Source organism: Sus scrofa, chromosome 13 (genome assembly GCF_000003025.6).
Source record: "Sus scrofa isolate TJ Tabasco breed Duroc chromosome 13, Sscrofa11.1, whole genome shotgun sequence".
NCBI classification, from domain to species: Eukaryota; Metazoa; Chordata; class Mammalia; order Artiodactyla; family Suidae; genus Sus; species Sus scrofa.
In genome coordinates this window covers 179,419,150-179,434,363 of record NC_010455.5, presented here as the reverse complement: position 1 = coordinate 179,434,363, position 15,214 = coordinate 179,419,150, and the positions used below count along the sequence as shown (strand labels likewise).

The following is a 15,214-nucleotide window of genomic DNA, read 5'->3' as shown; positions in this document are numbered from 1 at the left end:
AGTTAAAACTAGGCATTAGACAAATTTCTGATTCTTGAATCCACAGTTAAGTTGTGGCAAATGTGGGGAAGATTCAGAAGGGCATACATGTGGCTTCGTCGTTACAAATAAAAACTTTGAGGTAAAGGTTAAAAGAACTATCATGAGTCATTTCGAAGATAAGTAGACTGAAATATTATTTTTATCATTTTTTCCAACCTTTCTCAATCTGTTACGCATATAAACCACAGAACACAGAAAACAATTTAAGTGACTCTTTTCTCAACTCCTTCTTGAAAGGTACATAACTAGTACCATTCATTTATAAGAACTTAATTCATTACATATAAGGATGTGAAGGCACTGAGGATCAATTCTCTCTTATAATAGAGGTTGATAACAACTGGATACACAGTGGACCATAAATTAATGTTGGCAGGATATCTGAAGCCCAGGAAATACAATTAAAATTAGGATATGTGTAGACAAGATAAAGGGTGGGTTTTCAAAAGATAATTACTTATGAGTCTGTTGAGGAAAATTATACAAGTTCCTTCTTCCAAGGATTCCCTCACTGGAATGGGATGAAGTGTAGAGCCTGTGAAGGCAAAGGTCTTATTCCACCTTGAAATGTATGTTCTTCCAGTGTAGGGCTTTTCAAATGTCCAAAGTGGATGAGCCCCAAGATTGGAAGGGGAAATAGCAAGACATGCTGACAGAACTGAGAGGTGGTAGCCTAAGATCCATCTCCTCTCCTAGAAACTCTTGTCATGATGCAGAGAAACACGTATTTCCTGGTGTGAGGAAGTACAAAGAAAGAGACTTCACATTGACAAAGAGAACACTGATGCTAAAGATTCATGAGAAGAGTAAATCGACAGGGCTGCTTAGGTTCTTTAGAACTATCTTCCATTATATCTCTAATATTAATTTTTTGTCCTAAAAAGATAAGTTGAATCTAGAATATTGCTTTGATGACAGAGAATTACCTACATGAATATAAAAATTGTTAATCAGAACTATAAAAAAAGAGGTAGAAGAGAAACTACAAAAGGTAGATGCAACCGATATAGTGTTTTACTATCTAGAAGCAATCTGGTTTCTATGTCCACATTTCTGATGAGAGCAAACAGGAAAATTCTGGATACTCTAAGTTATAAGAGTTAAGTTCTAAGTTATTGAACGCCTAACTATGTATCATTGCCCACAGTGATCTTTTATTCATTAATCCACATTATCATGATTCTAGAATTATTCACAAAGATCACTGTTGGCTTGAATTGTACATTTAAACTACGAATGACTTTTTCCAATGTTACTTTAAGGAGTATTTGGACAAGGCATCAGTCACACTGTGGATACAATCTGCTTTCTCTGGCAACTTATCATTAATGTAAAACGAGGGTCCATATTGATCTTCACTTATGTAAGCATTTCACATAAATTCCATGAAACTGCAAGTGAGCAAGAGAGGGCAAACTTTGTCTTCTAAGAAAACAGTGGCTTGGATATTTGAGTGTAAACATCTCTATATATATAATAAATAAATATATCGTTTACTTACAGAAGTTTCAATTGTAATGAAGTCAAGATTAGAGCAGTTAAAATAGCTTGAAGATGAATGACTATATGAATAAAACTGTTCTTGGCTTTGCCTAACTGATGCCCTCTTTTTTTTCCATTTGCAGCTGTTCAAGAGCAAGAAAATGAATCCATGCCCCCATCCTTTAGCGCAGACATCTCCTTAAATAAGTCACAGTTAGATGACTGCCCAAGGGACTCTGGTTGTTATATCTCATCAGAAAATTCAGATAATGGTAAAGAAGATCTGGAGTCTGAAAATCTATCTGACATGGTACAGAAGATTGCTATCACAGAGCCAATCGACTAAACACACTTTCTCAACTCTATACCTACAGATATGTTCCACTTAAGCTCTTCTTGAACTAAACGATCAAATAGGAGAAGAAAAGTATTTGTAGATACAAAAAAAGTTTTAAGGGGAATGATTGTACATAAAAGGTCATATCTCTAACATTTATAAGTATTATAAATAATATGTATATTTATTACTTTAAAAGCTACGTGTTAATATTTCACTTGCCTGTATCAGAAAAAGTATAGTGGGTTTTCTTGTTGTTGTTGTTCTTTTTTTTCTTTTTAGGGCCACACCCACAGAATATAGAAGTTCCCAGGCTAGGGGCCGAATCAGAGCTACAGCTGCCGGCCTACGCCATAGCCACAGCAAAACAGGATCTGAGCTGCATCTGTGATCTACACCATGGCTCATGGCAATGGCAGATCCTTAACCCACTGAGCAAGGCCAGGGATCAAACCTGCATCCTCATGGATCCTAGTTGGGTTCATTAACCACTGAGCCACAAAGGGAACTTGTATATTTATTATTTTAAATGCTTATGTTAATGTTTCACTTGCCTGTAACAGAAAAAGTATAGTGTAAGTGAGATATAATGTGGTATATTAGATATAAGTTTTATTTGGCTTTATTTTATAAGTACAAAATGATTTTGCCAAAAAACTCTTCTTTTTATACCTGCTAGTTTTGAATTTGTGTACATTACTGAATGTATAGTAATGGAGCATGTGTCTGTTTAACCAATTGTCCAAGCAGCATTTTACATTCATTTTTATAATTACTAGGAAAGAATAAGTTAATATTGGAGGCATTTTATCCTGATCCATAGTGGACTTTTAGTAACTGGTTTTTGTTGATTTCTTCACTATTATTCACTATAGATAACAATATGTTGTCAATTCTTATTGAGTAAAACTAATTTTAATAACTATACATGTCTTTCATCTTTGTGTAAATATTTTTAATTATGAAATGCTCTAATTTTAATAATAAAAAGAACCATGTGCATTTGGTATTTCCCAGACTACCATTACTTAAAGTAACAAAATACCTGCTACCAGACAAGTTTTATAGTCATTTCTATAATGTAAATGATTTCTGAATCAGTTACCTCACCTCAGCCTCTTTCTGAACTCCAGATCTGTGTTATCCAGCTTCCTGAATACTTCTATGTATTAGCTCAGGTTGGCATAAAAACAAACAAACAAAAACCAGCATAGACTGAGTGGCTAAAACAACAGAAATTTCTTTCTCACAGTCCTGGGAGCTAGAAGACCCAGATCATGTTGCCAGCATGTTGGGTTCTGGTGAGATCTCTCTTCCTGGCTTCCAGATACCCACCTTCTCACTGTGTCCTCACATGGCAGAGAGACAGCAAGTTCTCTGGTGTTTCTTCTTCCAAGGGTGTCCATCCTGTTATGAAGGCTCCACTCTCATGACCTGATCTAAACCTTATTATTTCCCAGACACCTATCTCCAAATATCATACATTGGGACTTAAAGCTTCAACATATGAATTTGAGGAGATGGGGGAAATACAATTCAATCCATTGTACTCTAGGAAGCTTCAACTCAACATACCCAAATTCTTGCTTTTCTCTGCAAATTTGTCTCTCCTGTTTAATTGCTAATCTACTTCTCTCTTTAGTAGTACCCGGTACACCCAGCCAGTTACTCAGCACAGAAAATAATCTCTTGCTTCATCTCACATATATTCTTTTCATACAGATAAATAAGTGATCAAGCCCTATGGATCCTACCTATAGAAATGCTTTGTATCCATTACCAGGGTTACTGTCTTGCTTTGGAAACTCACAATCTCAAGTATGAAATGAAGCAGTAATTTTCCAACTAACCTGTTTTTATCAATGTCCTACCTTCTAATCCCTCCTCCACAGAGTCTCCAGAAGGATGTTTCTAACACAAACATCTAACCACATACTTTCCAGGTTAAAACTTTTTCATGGCTTCTCATTGTCTTTGGTATAATATTTAAACCTTCCAGGATGTAGAAAGTCCTTCCCAACCACTTTTAATGCACTCTAGGTATCATGTCTTTCCTCTCCTAACTCTCACTCTACCCTCTCTAACAATTGACTTGCCATTCCTTGAATTCACTTGTAATTCCTTGAAGTCACTTTACAACTTTTCTTATGTTTTTTTCTTTTCCTGGAGTAGCCCCTGCTCTCTTCTATATCCAGAAACCTCCCTCTGTTTTCTGTCTTGAGAATCACCACAAATCACTTACTCTTTGAAGTTTCCATGATGCCCTTTAGTGTTTTCCTCTTTGTGTTTCCATAGCAATGTGTATCTCTGTTGGTTATAACACTTATCATATTATACTTTATCTATTTGTATGATGCATGTCTTTCCAGGAGACTGTGACCTCCTATGACAGAGATTATTTTGTTTGGTCTTTTTAATATCTGGCATATAGGTGCAGAGTGGGTAATCCAGGTAATGCAGGTACAGAATGGGCATTTAAGGTTGTTTTGCTGGAGTGCATTAAATATAATTATTATTTCCATATGATACGTTCCATATTTATGCTTAGATTGATCTACTCAACTTATAGGTAAAGGCCTTCCAAAGTGACTTAAAAGTGATTTAAATAAATAAAACAAACACCTTAGGAAAAATAAGTAAACACAAAGTGTTATTTCAAATGCTGGGGAACAGCATCGCACTCTTAATCTCTAGTATATTTTCCCAGATCTGAGAGAGTTGATTCCAGATGTAGTGCCCAGGTCAGGGGAAGAGCATTTGTCTACTTCTGTTCTTCCCTCTCTAAAGCAGAAAAGATTGTTTAAATTTCTGATGTCCAACATGCTGGCTCCATCATGGTCCCACTCCTGCTAGGACTACCACTTCAAAAGATAATTCCAGGGCCTCCTTGGATGCAGCAAAACCACTGACCATAATCTTTAAACTTTTATCAACCGACTGTCTCAGGGAGGTCAAGCCAGTATAGCTTCTTTATGAAGATGCCAGGAAACTGCAGATTGGGAAGCATATAAGGAACTTCCTGATTGCAAAATGGTGGAAATTACCTGTGAAACCTACTCAGTCACAACTTCAATCCCTTCAAAATGAAGATATCAAATCAAGAATTTAGGGAAATACTTTTGAGCAGAAGTGCAGCAGAAGCCTTGAGGAGACTGAAGCAGAGGAAGAGAAATTGGATTCCCGCAAAAAGAGAAGAAAGGAGCAAAGTAGAGACCCCCAAGGGTTGGAGTTGCCAGTAGGATGGCCCTGTCACTGAGCACAGCACTGAAAAGCCATGTGTAGCAGAAGTACATGCCACATTAAGGGAGCACTCCTGCCTTCACTTTACCTATTGATCTCCACAGCTCTAGTCTCAGCCTCTTTAGGTTTTTCCCTTGACCATGGAAAGCTGGATAAAGAGGAGGAGAAAAGTAAGAAATCATCCATCCAAGGTTGTGAGGTAGTTGAGGGATTACACCTTCTACTGTTAGCTGGGAGAGAGACATAAGTCTAAGTCTTTAAAGATTGAAACAAACTTATGGCTACCAAAGGGGCAAAATGGGGGGGGGATAAATTAGAAGTTTGTGATTAACAGATACACACTCCTATATATAAAACAGATAATCAACAAGGACTTACTCTGTGGCACAGGAAACTCTGCTCAATATTTTGTAATAACCTATATGGGAAAAGAATCTGAAAAAGAATGGATATATATATATGTGTATAACTGATTCACTTTGCTTTATGCTTGAAACTAACATTGTAAATCAACATATTCCACTATAACACAAAAATTAAGTTAAAAATAAAAGAGTAGATGTGAAGGTGGTTCAAAGCTTGATATTTTAATGTTTATCAGAGGATTATACTGGCTTTATGTTTCTAGGCTGAAACCTGGCCAAAGTCCCAATCTCATTTATTTAATAATTCAAGAATATTTATACATGGAATATATATATACTGTCCAAGACTATTCAATAAAGGCCTTTTGGATCAGATAATCCAGATCAAAATTTTACCACAGCCTTACACTAGAATCAACTGAGCTTTTCAGTATGGAAATGTTGTGTAAAAACCATTCTGGAATGCTGTGATTATTCTGATCCCCAGGATAGCCTACATTTACAGATTCAAGTATGCTGTGGCAGGATGCATGGTTAGAGAAGTTTTATTTCAAGAAAATGGATAAAATCTTTGTAACACTTTTTTGATAAAAGCAAAAATTAGATGATTTAAATTCTGGTTTCCCTCCCTCCCATTCTATTGCTGATATAAACACAAATGTATCTTCACCTTGAAGTATGTTATCAGAAGTTTTTTAATCAACTTAATTGCAAGGAGAATTAATTAAGAAATAAAATAACTTTTGAAACTTCTAAAATGACAGGCACAGACAGCTAAAGATTTTCAGGTTTTAGACAACGTCCAGTTCACTGAGGTTATAGTCAAATGCCTTGCAACTTCCTGAGTGAGGCCAAATTGATGACATTTCATGTTGAGAAACTTCCGTTACAAGCGTAAGTTCTGAGAAAAATAATGTGATGAAATTTTAGATACTCCATCACCCCACATATGCACGCACTTCCATCCCCCACCACTGATAAAGAAAACTGTATAACTAATCAGCATGCAGACTTCAAGTACTCTTCATAAAGTGGGAAGTCTTGCTAAAATTATGTAAAGGTTGAGAGCAATGAATAAGGACAAAATATAGGCAAAAGAACAGCAGTTTTAAATCTGACCAGGTTTTTGGTTATGGAAATAAGACAGAAGCAACCCTCACTTTATGCTGCCTCTTATCCTACCACTGATTTCATCTCACCACCTCCAATGTTGACTAAACACATCGACAAGAGACCTGGTTTGAGGACTGTGTAACTTTGGGCAGGTCACTTATCCTCTGAGCTTATTTTTTCCCTCTACTATATATATGTGTGTATATATATATATAGTATTATATATATATAATTAAAGTACTAATCCTCTGAGCTTATTTTTCCCTCTACTATATATATATAGTGTATATATATATATACTATATGTATACAATTATATATACATATATATAATTAAAGTACTAATATCCCATATTATCTTGTCAATTAAATGAGATGGTGTGTTCAAAGCAGTCAGCACAATGCATGCTGTATGTGCATAAAAACTAATATCTGAACATAAAATCAAAGCAGTGCACATGCTACCATAATACTGGCATGATCTTGTAGTGATTTGAAATTCTTCAGACACAAATTGCCTGAGGGCTAAGATAACTGTGTAGTCCAGCAGCAATGAGGGAGTCAGCTGATTTAACAGACTTTTACAGATAAATCACCATTTTGGCATGACAGAATTTTTCTTTCTTTACTCCTGGCAGTTTAGTAGAGGCTATATTGTATTTAACTCTGATTCCTCACTCTTGGCACATGATAATGATAATCATGATAATCGTTTTTGAAGAATAAATGATTAATATATAAATGAATGCCTATATTAAATAAATAAAAGATATGGGGTTATTACTATACCTTGGGTCCTGGGTTTTACAGCATAGAATCATAGATGATTGCATTATAGCCAACAGGGAAGTCCTTGCAAAGACACCCTCAGTGTAGATTTATATATTTGCAAAGCTTATGGGCATTTAGGCAAATGATATATCATGGGAAATCGAAGAGCAGAGAGGAGTTACCAGAAAAATAGGAGCTTTTCTTTAACACTCCCCACAGCCCCCCACTTTCCTACTCGATCATACAAACTTCTCACATACACAGAATACCATACACAGAAGCCACTAAAGAAGAACCTAAAAAAAAATGACATTAGTGTATTTAGGGATTCCTTTTGACCTCTGGGGTCCCTGGTGAGCCTGAGTACAAAGCCCCATTTCTTCACAAGAGGTGAAATCCTGATGCATAAGCTAAAGGATCATTTTCCTCTCTGAGTTCTTGGGCACTAGGCCAAGTGAATGGGCAGGAATCATTCCATTTGCAGAGTAAAATGGGGTGAAAAGCACTTCTGGCACACTTTGTCCATATAAATTATACTTGTTTGCAATTCATCAACTCCTTCTCTCCTTTATATCCATATGTAATGTAAATGATCATCTTTCTCTGAAGCTCTATAATGATGCACAGCTCAAAAATGTGATAGAATCAGCTAAAAGAGAGCAGATGGAAGTTTTTCCTCCAATATGCATATTCATAAAAAAAAGAGAGAACTCAACAAAAGGAGATACAGAAGTACTTGTACCCGGGGGCTGCACAGACTTATGTACAACAGTAAGTTGGTTTTCTGCCACTATTCATTCTTGAAACCTTTACTCATTCATTCCTGCAGAAATCACTAAAAATGATCTGGAAAAAAAATCAGTCTTTCTGGATAGCAACAAATATATTTTCCTTTGGATTTTTATTGCACCTTAGAATCCATGATTCAGGGAAAAAATGGTTAAATATTTTACAAAAAAAATAATTAAAGGACAAACTCTGTAAAAAAGTGAAGACTTTAGTGTTCCTTTATCAGCATGGGCTATAGGTCTTTAAAAGCACCCTGTTACATTGAATTGTATAGTAATGTTCAGAATAAAGTTCTGAATAATGAACTGTCTGGATGACACTTAGCTAGGTGGTTTTGTTAAGGTAATGAATATGGTATCAAGTGATATTGTGAAAGAGAGTTGCCATAAAAAAAGAAACATAAGAAAAGCATTCAAAGGGTGGTTAAAATTTTGGTCAGATAACAAAAGAAGTGCATTCATATGAAAATTAGGTGCTTCTCACTCTCCACTTGTGAAGCCCTGGTATCCACTCAGGGAGGCTAACCTAATGAACTACATTCTTGATCATAAATGCCCTCAGGTTCCTGTTAGGCTCAATGAATGGAAAGCCCCATCTGGAGACCAAAGGGAGAGAGGGGAGTAAAGTCAGGGTATTTGTTCTCTCCCTGAGGTCACCTTGTGCTGGCTGTCTCCCTTCATCAAAGGTCACTAGTCCCCCAAAGGTGACTTTTTGTAATGACTCGCTCCTTCAAAGTCTGGTAATTGCCTCTTTCTCTCATCTCCTACAGCTCATGTTTAAGAATAGCTCTGAGGCTGTTAGTTCTCACTACCTGCACAGACCTTAACAGGTCCCCAACTCTCCACCCTGTCCACACATGTGTAATTAGTCCCTTTATACCTAAGCCTCCTTGAATTACCGTAGTTTTGTTATACCATCTGTTTCCTGTTGGGAGCTGGTCTAGTGCACTGATCCACCACCATCGCTCATGACTTCCAGTTACTTAGGTCATGTTCTTGAGTCCAATGAGCACTGCTCTGTGATTCTAATATCACTATGTTTACATGTCTCAGGTCATTTCTATACCTCCATCCCTATCCCTACTAACAATTAAATAGTTTCAGGATAAAGCATTTCTATTAACACTGCCAAAACTCACCGCCTTTACCCTTTCATTCCTTACCTATCTGTTTCCTGGTGCCCACCCACATATTTCTCCTTTTCCCAAGCAAATAAGACTCCATGGAATCAAGATGACTGGTAGCATATAAACAGAGGTTTTCATGGCACAGTCCAGGCCAACCTGACTGCAAGAAACTCATGTTCTATCCTTTTCTAACAATTGAGCCCACAGTTCATTTTGCTATGAAACAAAGGGTCATTTTTCTTAGGTTAATATACCGTCTACCAACATTAACACCCATCCACCACCTATGTCAAAAAAAGAATGAATTAAGTGTATATTTTAGCAGCTTGCTGCCTAATCAGAAGTATTTAACATTATACCATTTTTTAAAATAAATATGATAGTACATAGCTACTAAAATATCCCCAGCAACTTTTCATTTCTAAAATTCATTAATTCTAAGTTATATTTCATCTGCAGTATCATCCACTAACATGGGTCTCTCAGAAAGCCTTAGGCCTCGATCTCTGAAGAGCGTTATTGTAAAATATGGATACCCAGATAATTTGCATGATTAATGAAAATATGTTTTAGAATATTAAACATTTAAGATGTTAGCATTTAGTAGGCTTTCTGACAGAAGTTAAAAGACTATTAGAATGACTGATGAATTGCTACAGTACATTAGCCCTCAGAACAGGGAATGTGCTAGAGGACATTTATGTAACTTCTTAGCATTCTTGTTTTTTTTTTTTTCCCCTTTCTCACCACCCCCACAACTAAGCTGTCTTTTCGTGACCTTGGTTCAGTTGTAAATGACCAACCATAGAACTTCGCAAATTTTTGAGGACTTAAAAATTACATGGAAAGCCATTGGCAGGAAGAAAGAAAGCAATTGTATGAGTCAGAGCTTTGCACATAATATTTGGCACATAGTAGGAGATGAGTATAAATATTTTAAAGAAATGAGACATCTGTTTTCATGGTTCAGAGGGTCTTACCTCAACACAGTGGAAAAAAAAAAGGAAATATAACATTCCTCCCTGGTTAGTGACAAGGTCACTGACAGTTTAGCTGTTCATAACTAGGGAATGTATTCAGATTTTTTCTTTCCACTTATTAGGAACTGTGTTTCAAATGAAACTCCATATGATGACATCTTTCTAGAGACTTTCATCTTTGATTTCTGCAGAGCTTATCAGTACCTATTTGGTCATTTATTTCCTCCTCTTGTTATACTTAGAGATGAAATATACCAGAAAGGACTGTCAAGGAGGTGTTTATATCCCTTCTGGGTAAAAAGTAAAATACCATTGGAAAGGTAGGACCACAAGAACTACCAAAATAAATCCTAAAAGTAGGAGCAGTAAGCTGCTTAATGGCCTTGCTTTGGGGGAGACAATTAACATTACTTTAATTTATGTGAGGTATTACCATGAAGTTATGAGCTCCCTCTCTGAGCTCTACTTGCCAAAGCCTTCTTCTTTAGATGGCATTTCTCTTAAAGTCTTATTTAGTTTATAGATCTCCAGCATTCACTTATTTTACAGCACCCTCATTCCGGTGTCAGTGAACATAGAGAAAAGCACACTGTTATACATCACTTAGAATCCCACCACACAGTCACTAATGCAAAAGTGAACAGGGCAAATATATCAGAAGATTTATTGCCCCCAAAGACAGAAGTTCTTAATCCATGGAAACTCACAAATGTTACCTTTTTTGGGAACAGAATCTTTGCAAATGTGATTAAGGATCTGAAGATAGGGAGTTTACCGTGGATTATATGGGTAGTCTCTAAATGCAATCACAAGTGTCCTTATAAGAGAGAAGAAAGAGCAGATCTGACACAGAAGGAAGAGAAGGCAATGTGATAACAGAACACAGATTTGAAGATGCTGGCTTTGACAACTGAAATGATGTATTCATTAAGATAAGGAATGCTAGCAGCTACAAGAAACGGGAAGAGTCAAGGAATGGATTTACCTCTAGTCCCTCAAAGGAAGTGTGACTGTGCAGACATGCTTTTTTGGCCCAGTGATACTGGTCCTGAACCTCTGATTTCCAGAACTCCAAGAATAAATTTCTGTTATTTTAAGCCACAGGGTTTGTGTTAGAGCCACAGGAAACTAATATAGTAAATAAACCATGCTCAGCCTTAAACAAAAGGATAGTGACCCCTATTCATGTTCATCTAGTACACCATGGGAACAAGTATATTATTAGCAGAAAGTTTAATACAAAAGTACATCAACATACATATGCTTTGAAAACTATGTATATTATTCTTCTTTACTTGGACATATGTTATGTGAATATGTTCAAGCAAACCATTTTTTTTAAACAGGACAAAAATCTCCTTCAATAAATAATAAGTTCCTGAATATGACAGTTAAGTATATGCTATTTTTTACCCTTAAGATGCTTAAAAATTTCACTTAATAAGAGTATGCTTTCTTTCATCCACACTTAGAACATAGCTATTATGTATTAAAGAGCATAATGCAAGTTTAAAATGTTCAAACATATTCTTCTTAAGAGTAAGAAAGAATACTCTTATTAAGTGACATTTTTAAACATCTTAAGGGAACCCTTCTGAACTGTTGGTAGGAATGTGAGCTGGTACAACCACTACAGAGAACAGAATGGAGGTACCTTAGAAAATTATACATAGAACTACCGTATGACCCAGCAATCCCACTCTTGGGCATATATCTAGACAAAAATTTCCTTGAAAAAGACGCATGTACCCACATGTTCAATGCAGCACTATTCACAATAGCCCAGACATGAAAACAATCTAAATGTCTGTCAACAGTTGATTGGATTAGGAAGATGTGGTATATATGCACAATGGAATACTACTCAGCCATAACAAGAAAATAATGCCATTTGCAGCAACGTGGATGGAACTAGAGACTCTCATACTGAGTGAAGTAAGTCAGAAAGAGAAAGACAAATACCATATGATATCACTTGTATCTGGAATATAATATATGGCACAAGTGAACCTTTCCACAGAAAAGAAATCATGGACTTGGAGAATAGACTTGTGGTTGCAAGATGGAAGGGGAGGGAATGGGATGGATGGGGTGCTTGTGGTTAATAGATGCAGACTATTGCCTTTGGAATGGATTAACAATGAGATCCTGCTGTGTTGCACTGGGAACTCTGTCTAGTCACTTATGATGGAGCATGATTATGTGAGAAAATAGGATGTGTACATGTATGTGTAACTGGGTCACCATGCTGTGCAGTGGAAAATTGACAGAACACTGTAAACCAGCTATAATGGAAAAAAAAATCATAATAAAACAAAATAAAATGTTCTTGAAAAACAAAAACATCTTGATTTTGGTTTTATTAAAACCAGAAGCTTCTTTTAAGACTTGGAAATATTTATTTTGCTGAAAGGAAAATGATATTTTTATCACAATATTTATTTCTTCATTCCTTCATTAAGTATTTATTGAATGTATTAAAGGTGTATGGAAACTCTACTCAGCTCTGGGAATAGCAAGATGAATGACAAGAGCACCTATTCTCAAAGAGTTAAGAGTTCAGGGTGCTCCTCTGGCAAATCTATAAATAAATAAATCCTTATGAAATATGATATGCTAGAATAGCGATATAGGCAAGCAGTATGAATCAGGATTTAAAATTAAATCATTCATTTCAGAATCAAGGGTTCTATGAGCTTGAGAAGAGTCAACCAGTGCCTAGGTATAGGCAGTAGAAAAATAATTTAACATATTACATTGGAAAAGTTTTGTAGTCCTTATTTTGCTGCCAAATACTTGGGTCATTCATCATCAAAATCATATTCAAGGTTATAGGAGACAATATTCTACCTTTTCAGATTCTAGATAACAGAATTAGTAAATTATAGTAGTTTTTTCATGATTTCAAAAACAACTACTTGTACAACAAACGTTGCTTAATTAAAACCTACCCAACTGAAACGCCCATTTATCTGAAACAAATGTTTGTGTTATAGACATCAACCAACTCTTCACATGAGTAGCTAACTACAAACAACAGAATGATGCTCAATGAATATCAATTAAAACAAATTGCTCCCAATAAACTTTGTCCTAAAAAAACCACATCCTGCATTGGGCACACATTCATGTGTGCAGGGGTGCACACGCATGCGCACGCACACACATACAAACACACACACATCTTTGCTATTGTAACTTGTCATCTTTAAAAGGTCAATTAGCATTGATTGCATCCTAAAGATTGTATCTTCATTTTATCATTGAGCCCAGTTTTAGTCTCTGATAAGACATGAGTTTCAGGTAGGACCAACTACAAAACTGGAGATGCCCAGAGTGCTTAGAATAATAGCCCAGTGCAAAATGAAAATACCAGGCCCTTTGTTTGAAATTATTAAGAATTTTAAGACAGCAATAACAGAGCATTAACCTGGATGTGGGGCTTTTGTGAGAGCGGAGCCCTGTGTAACAACACAATGTTACATGCCCATAAAGCCAACCCTGATTTTCGGTATTCCTTATCAATAGTCCTCATTTACATTCTCCCAAGGACCATACTATAGATTGCAAAAAGGAAAATAACCTAACTAAAAGTCATATTATGATCATATATTCTTTGCACAGGCCTAATTAACTATGAAAGCATTGTTGGGCACCCATTAAAATTCTATTATGATCAAAGTTTTTTGTGCTTAACTCAATTTTGCTTTTCTCTGCTCTAGTCAGCCTTACTCAATCTATGAGGCAGAGAAAATGCTGTCTGTTCATCAAACTGTGTCTATTAGCCTTCTGAGCGTATTATAAGCCCTCTTGCATTTGGTTCAGTCCATGTGACTAGTTCTGGGCAAAGTCAGGGCCAATATGATCTTCTTTGAGGTGCATGACCTCTGTTCACTAGTTTTTCTTTACTCTTTCCTGTGCTTCCCCCACCTCCTTATGTACCTGGAAGCAAGAAACTCTGAATTCTGGAACTCTGAACTGTGGATACCACAGCAAAAAAAAAAAAAAAAAAAAAAAAAATCTAAATCCCTGAGTCATATTTGGAGAGAGCCACTCAGAAATGCTGCTTGACCCATGTTATGAGTGCCACATAATTTTTTTTAAGGGTCAAACCTAGAGCATATGGAAGTTCACAAACTAGGGGTCAAATTGGAGCTGCAGCTGCAGGTCTACACCACAGCCACAGCCACACCTGATCTAAGTCATGTCTGAGACCTACACTGCATTCACGGCAATGCCAGGTCCTTAACCCACTGAGGGAGGCCAGGGATCAAACCCACATCCTCGTGGATACTAGTTTGGTTCTTAACTTGCTGAGCCATGATGGGGACTCCTAAAATTAAATTTTATTTTCTTAATATTCTATGTTTGAAAGTATAATAGTCTAAGGTAGGAATTCTCATAATAGCATACATTTATAATTTTCAAAGTACTCTTTCCCATGTATTTTTAGAGAATTCTGGAACATTTTAAAGACTTTAGAATCCATAACAATGAATTATCAGGGATAGAATGACCACTAGTAACAATGACCCTTTGCCATGCATCTCTGCAAATCTCACAAATTATCATCTGTCTGCTTGTAGGATTTTCAGACCTCAAAAATTCGAATTACTCAAGGAGATGTTTGATAGAAACCCTAGAATCTGGCTGAGTCTGAGAATCTGGGAACATTGTTTGTAGGAAACTCAGAGCCTCGTATTGTTGGTAGGGACAAGGGGAGATAGCCAGAGTGCTTAGAAAAATGGCAAGTGTTCTTTTTCCCTTTGGCGGCAGAATGTCAGCATTTATGGGAAAAAGTCGATCAAGTACTTACTGGATTTGCTTAATCAAGCATAATTGTCACCATATGACTGGCAGTTATTGGAAACTCCTGTGTGAGACAGTGCCAGAACCAGTATGCAAAGATCTACCTATATTTTAGATAGTAAAAGAAAAAATAAGTTTTCCTCACTACAGGAAATCAACA

The 15,214-nt window shown here is 36.3% G+C and overlaps 1 protein-coding gene and 1 long non-coding RNA gene across 8 annotated transcripts in view; one reads left to right on the top strand and one right to left on the bottom strand.

Moving 5' to 3' along the window:
- The window catches only part of SAMSN1 (SAM domain, SH3 domain and nuclear localization signals 1), a 77,866-nt gene extending 74,996 nt beyond the window's left edge, over positions 1–2,870 (top strand). For 2 of the 3 annotated variants that reach the window (XM_021070817.1, XM_021070815.1), the window contains exon 8: positions 1,668–2,870. In XM_021070817.1, the coding sequence (XP_020926476.1) occupies positions 1,668–1,870 (203 nt within the window). In that variant the 3' untranslated portion in view covers positions 1,871–2,870. The remainder of the gene's footprint in view (positions 1–1,667) is intronic. The other variant, XM_021070816.1, reaches the window with a different exon arrangement.
- The window catches only part of LOC102161811, a 194,452-nt gene that overhangs the window by 81,472 nt on the left and 97,766 nt on the right, over positions 1–15,214 (bottom strand). The window lies entirely within an intron of this gene.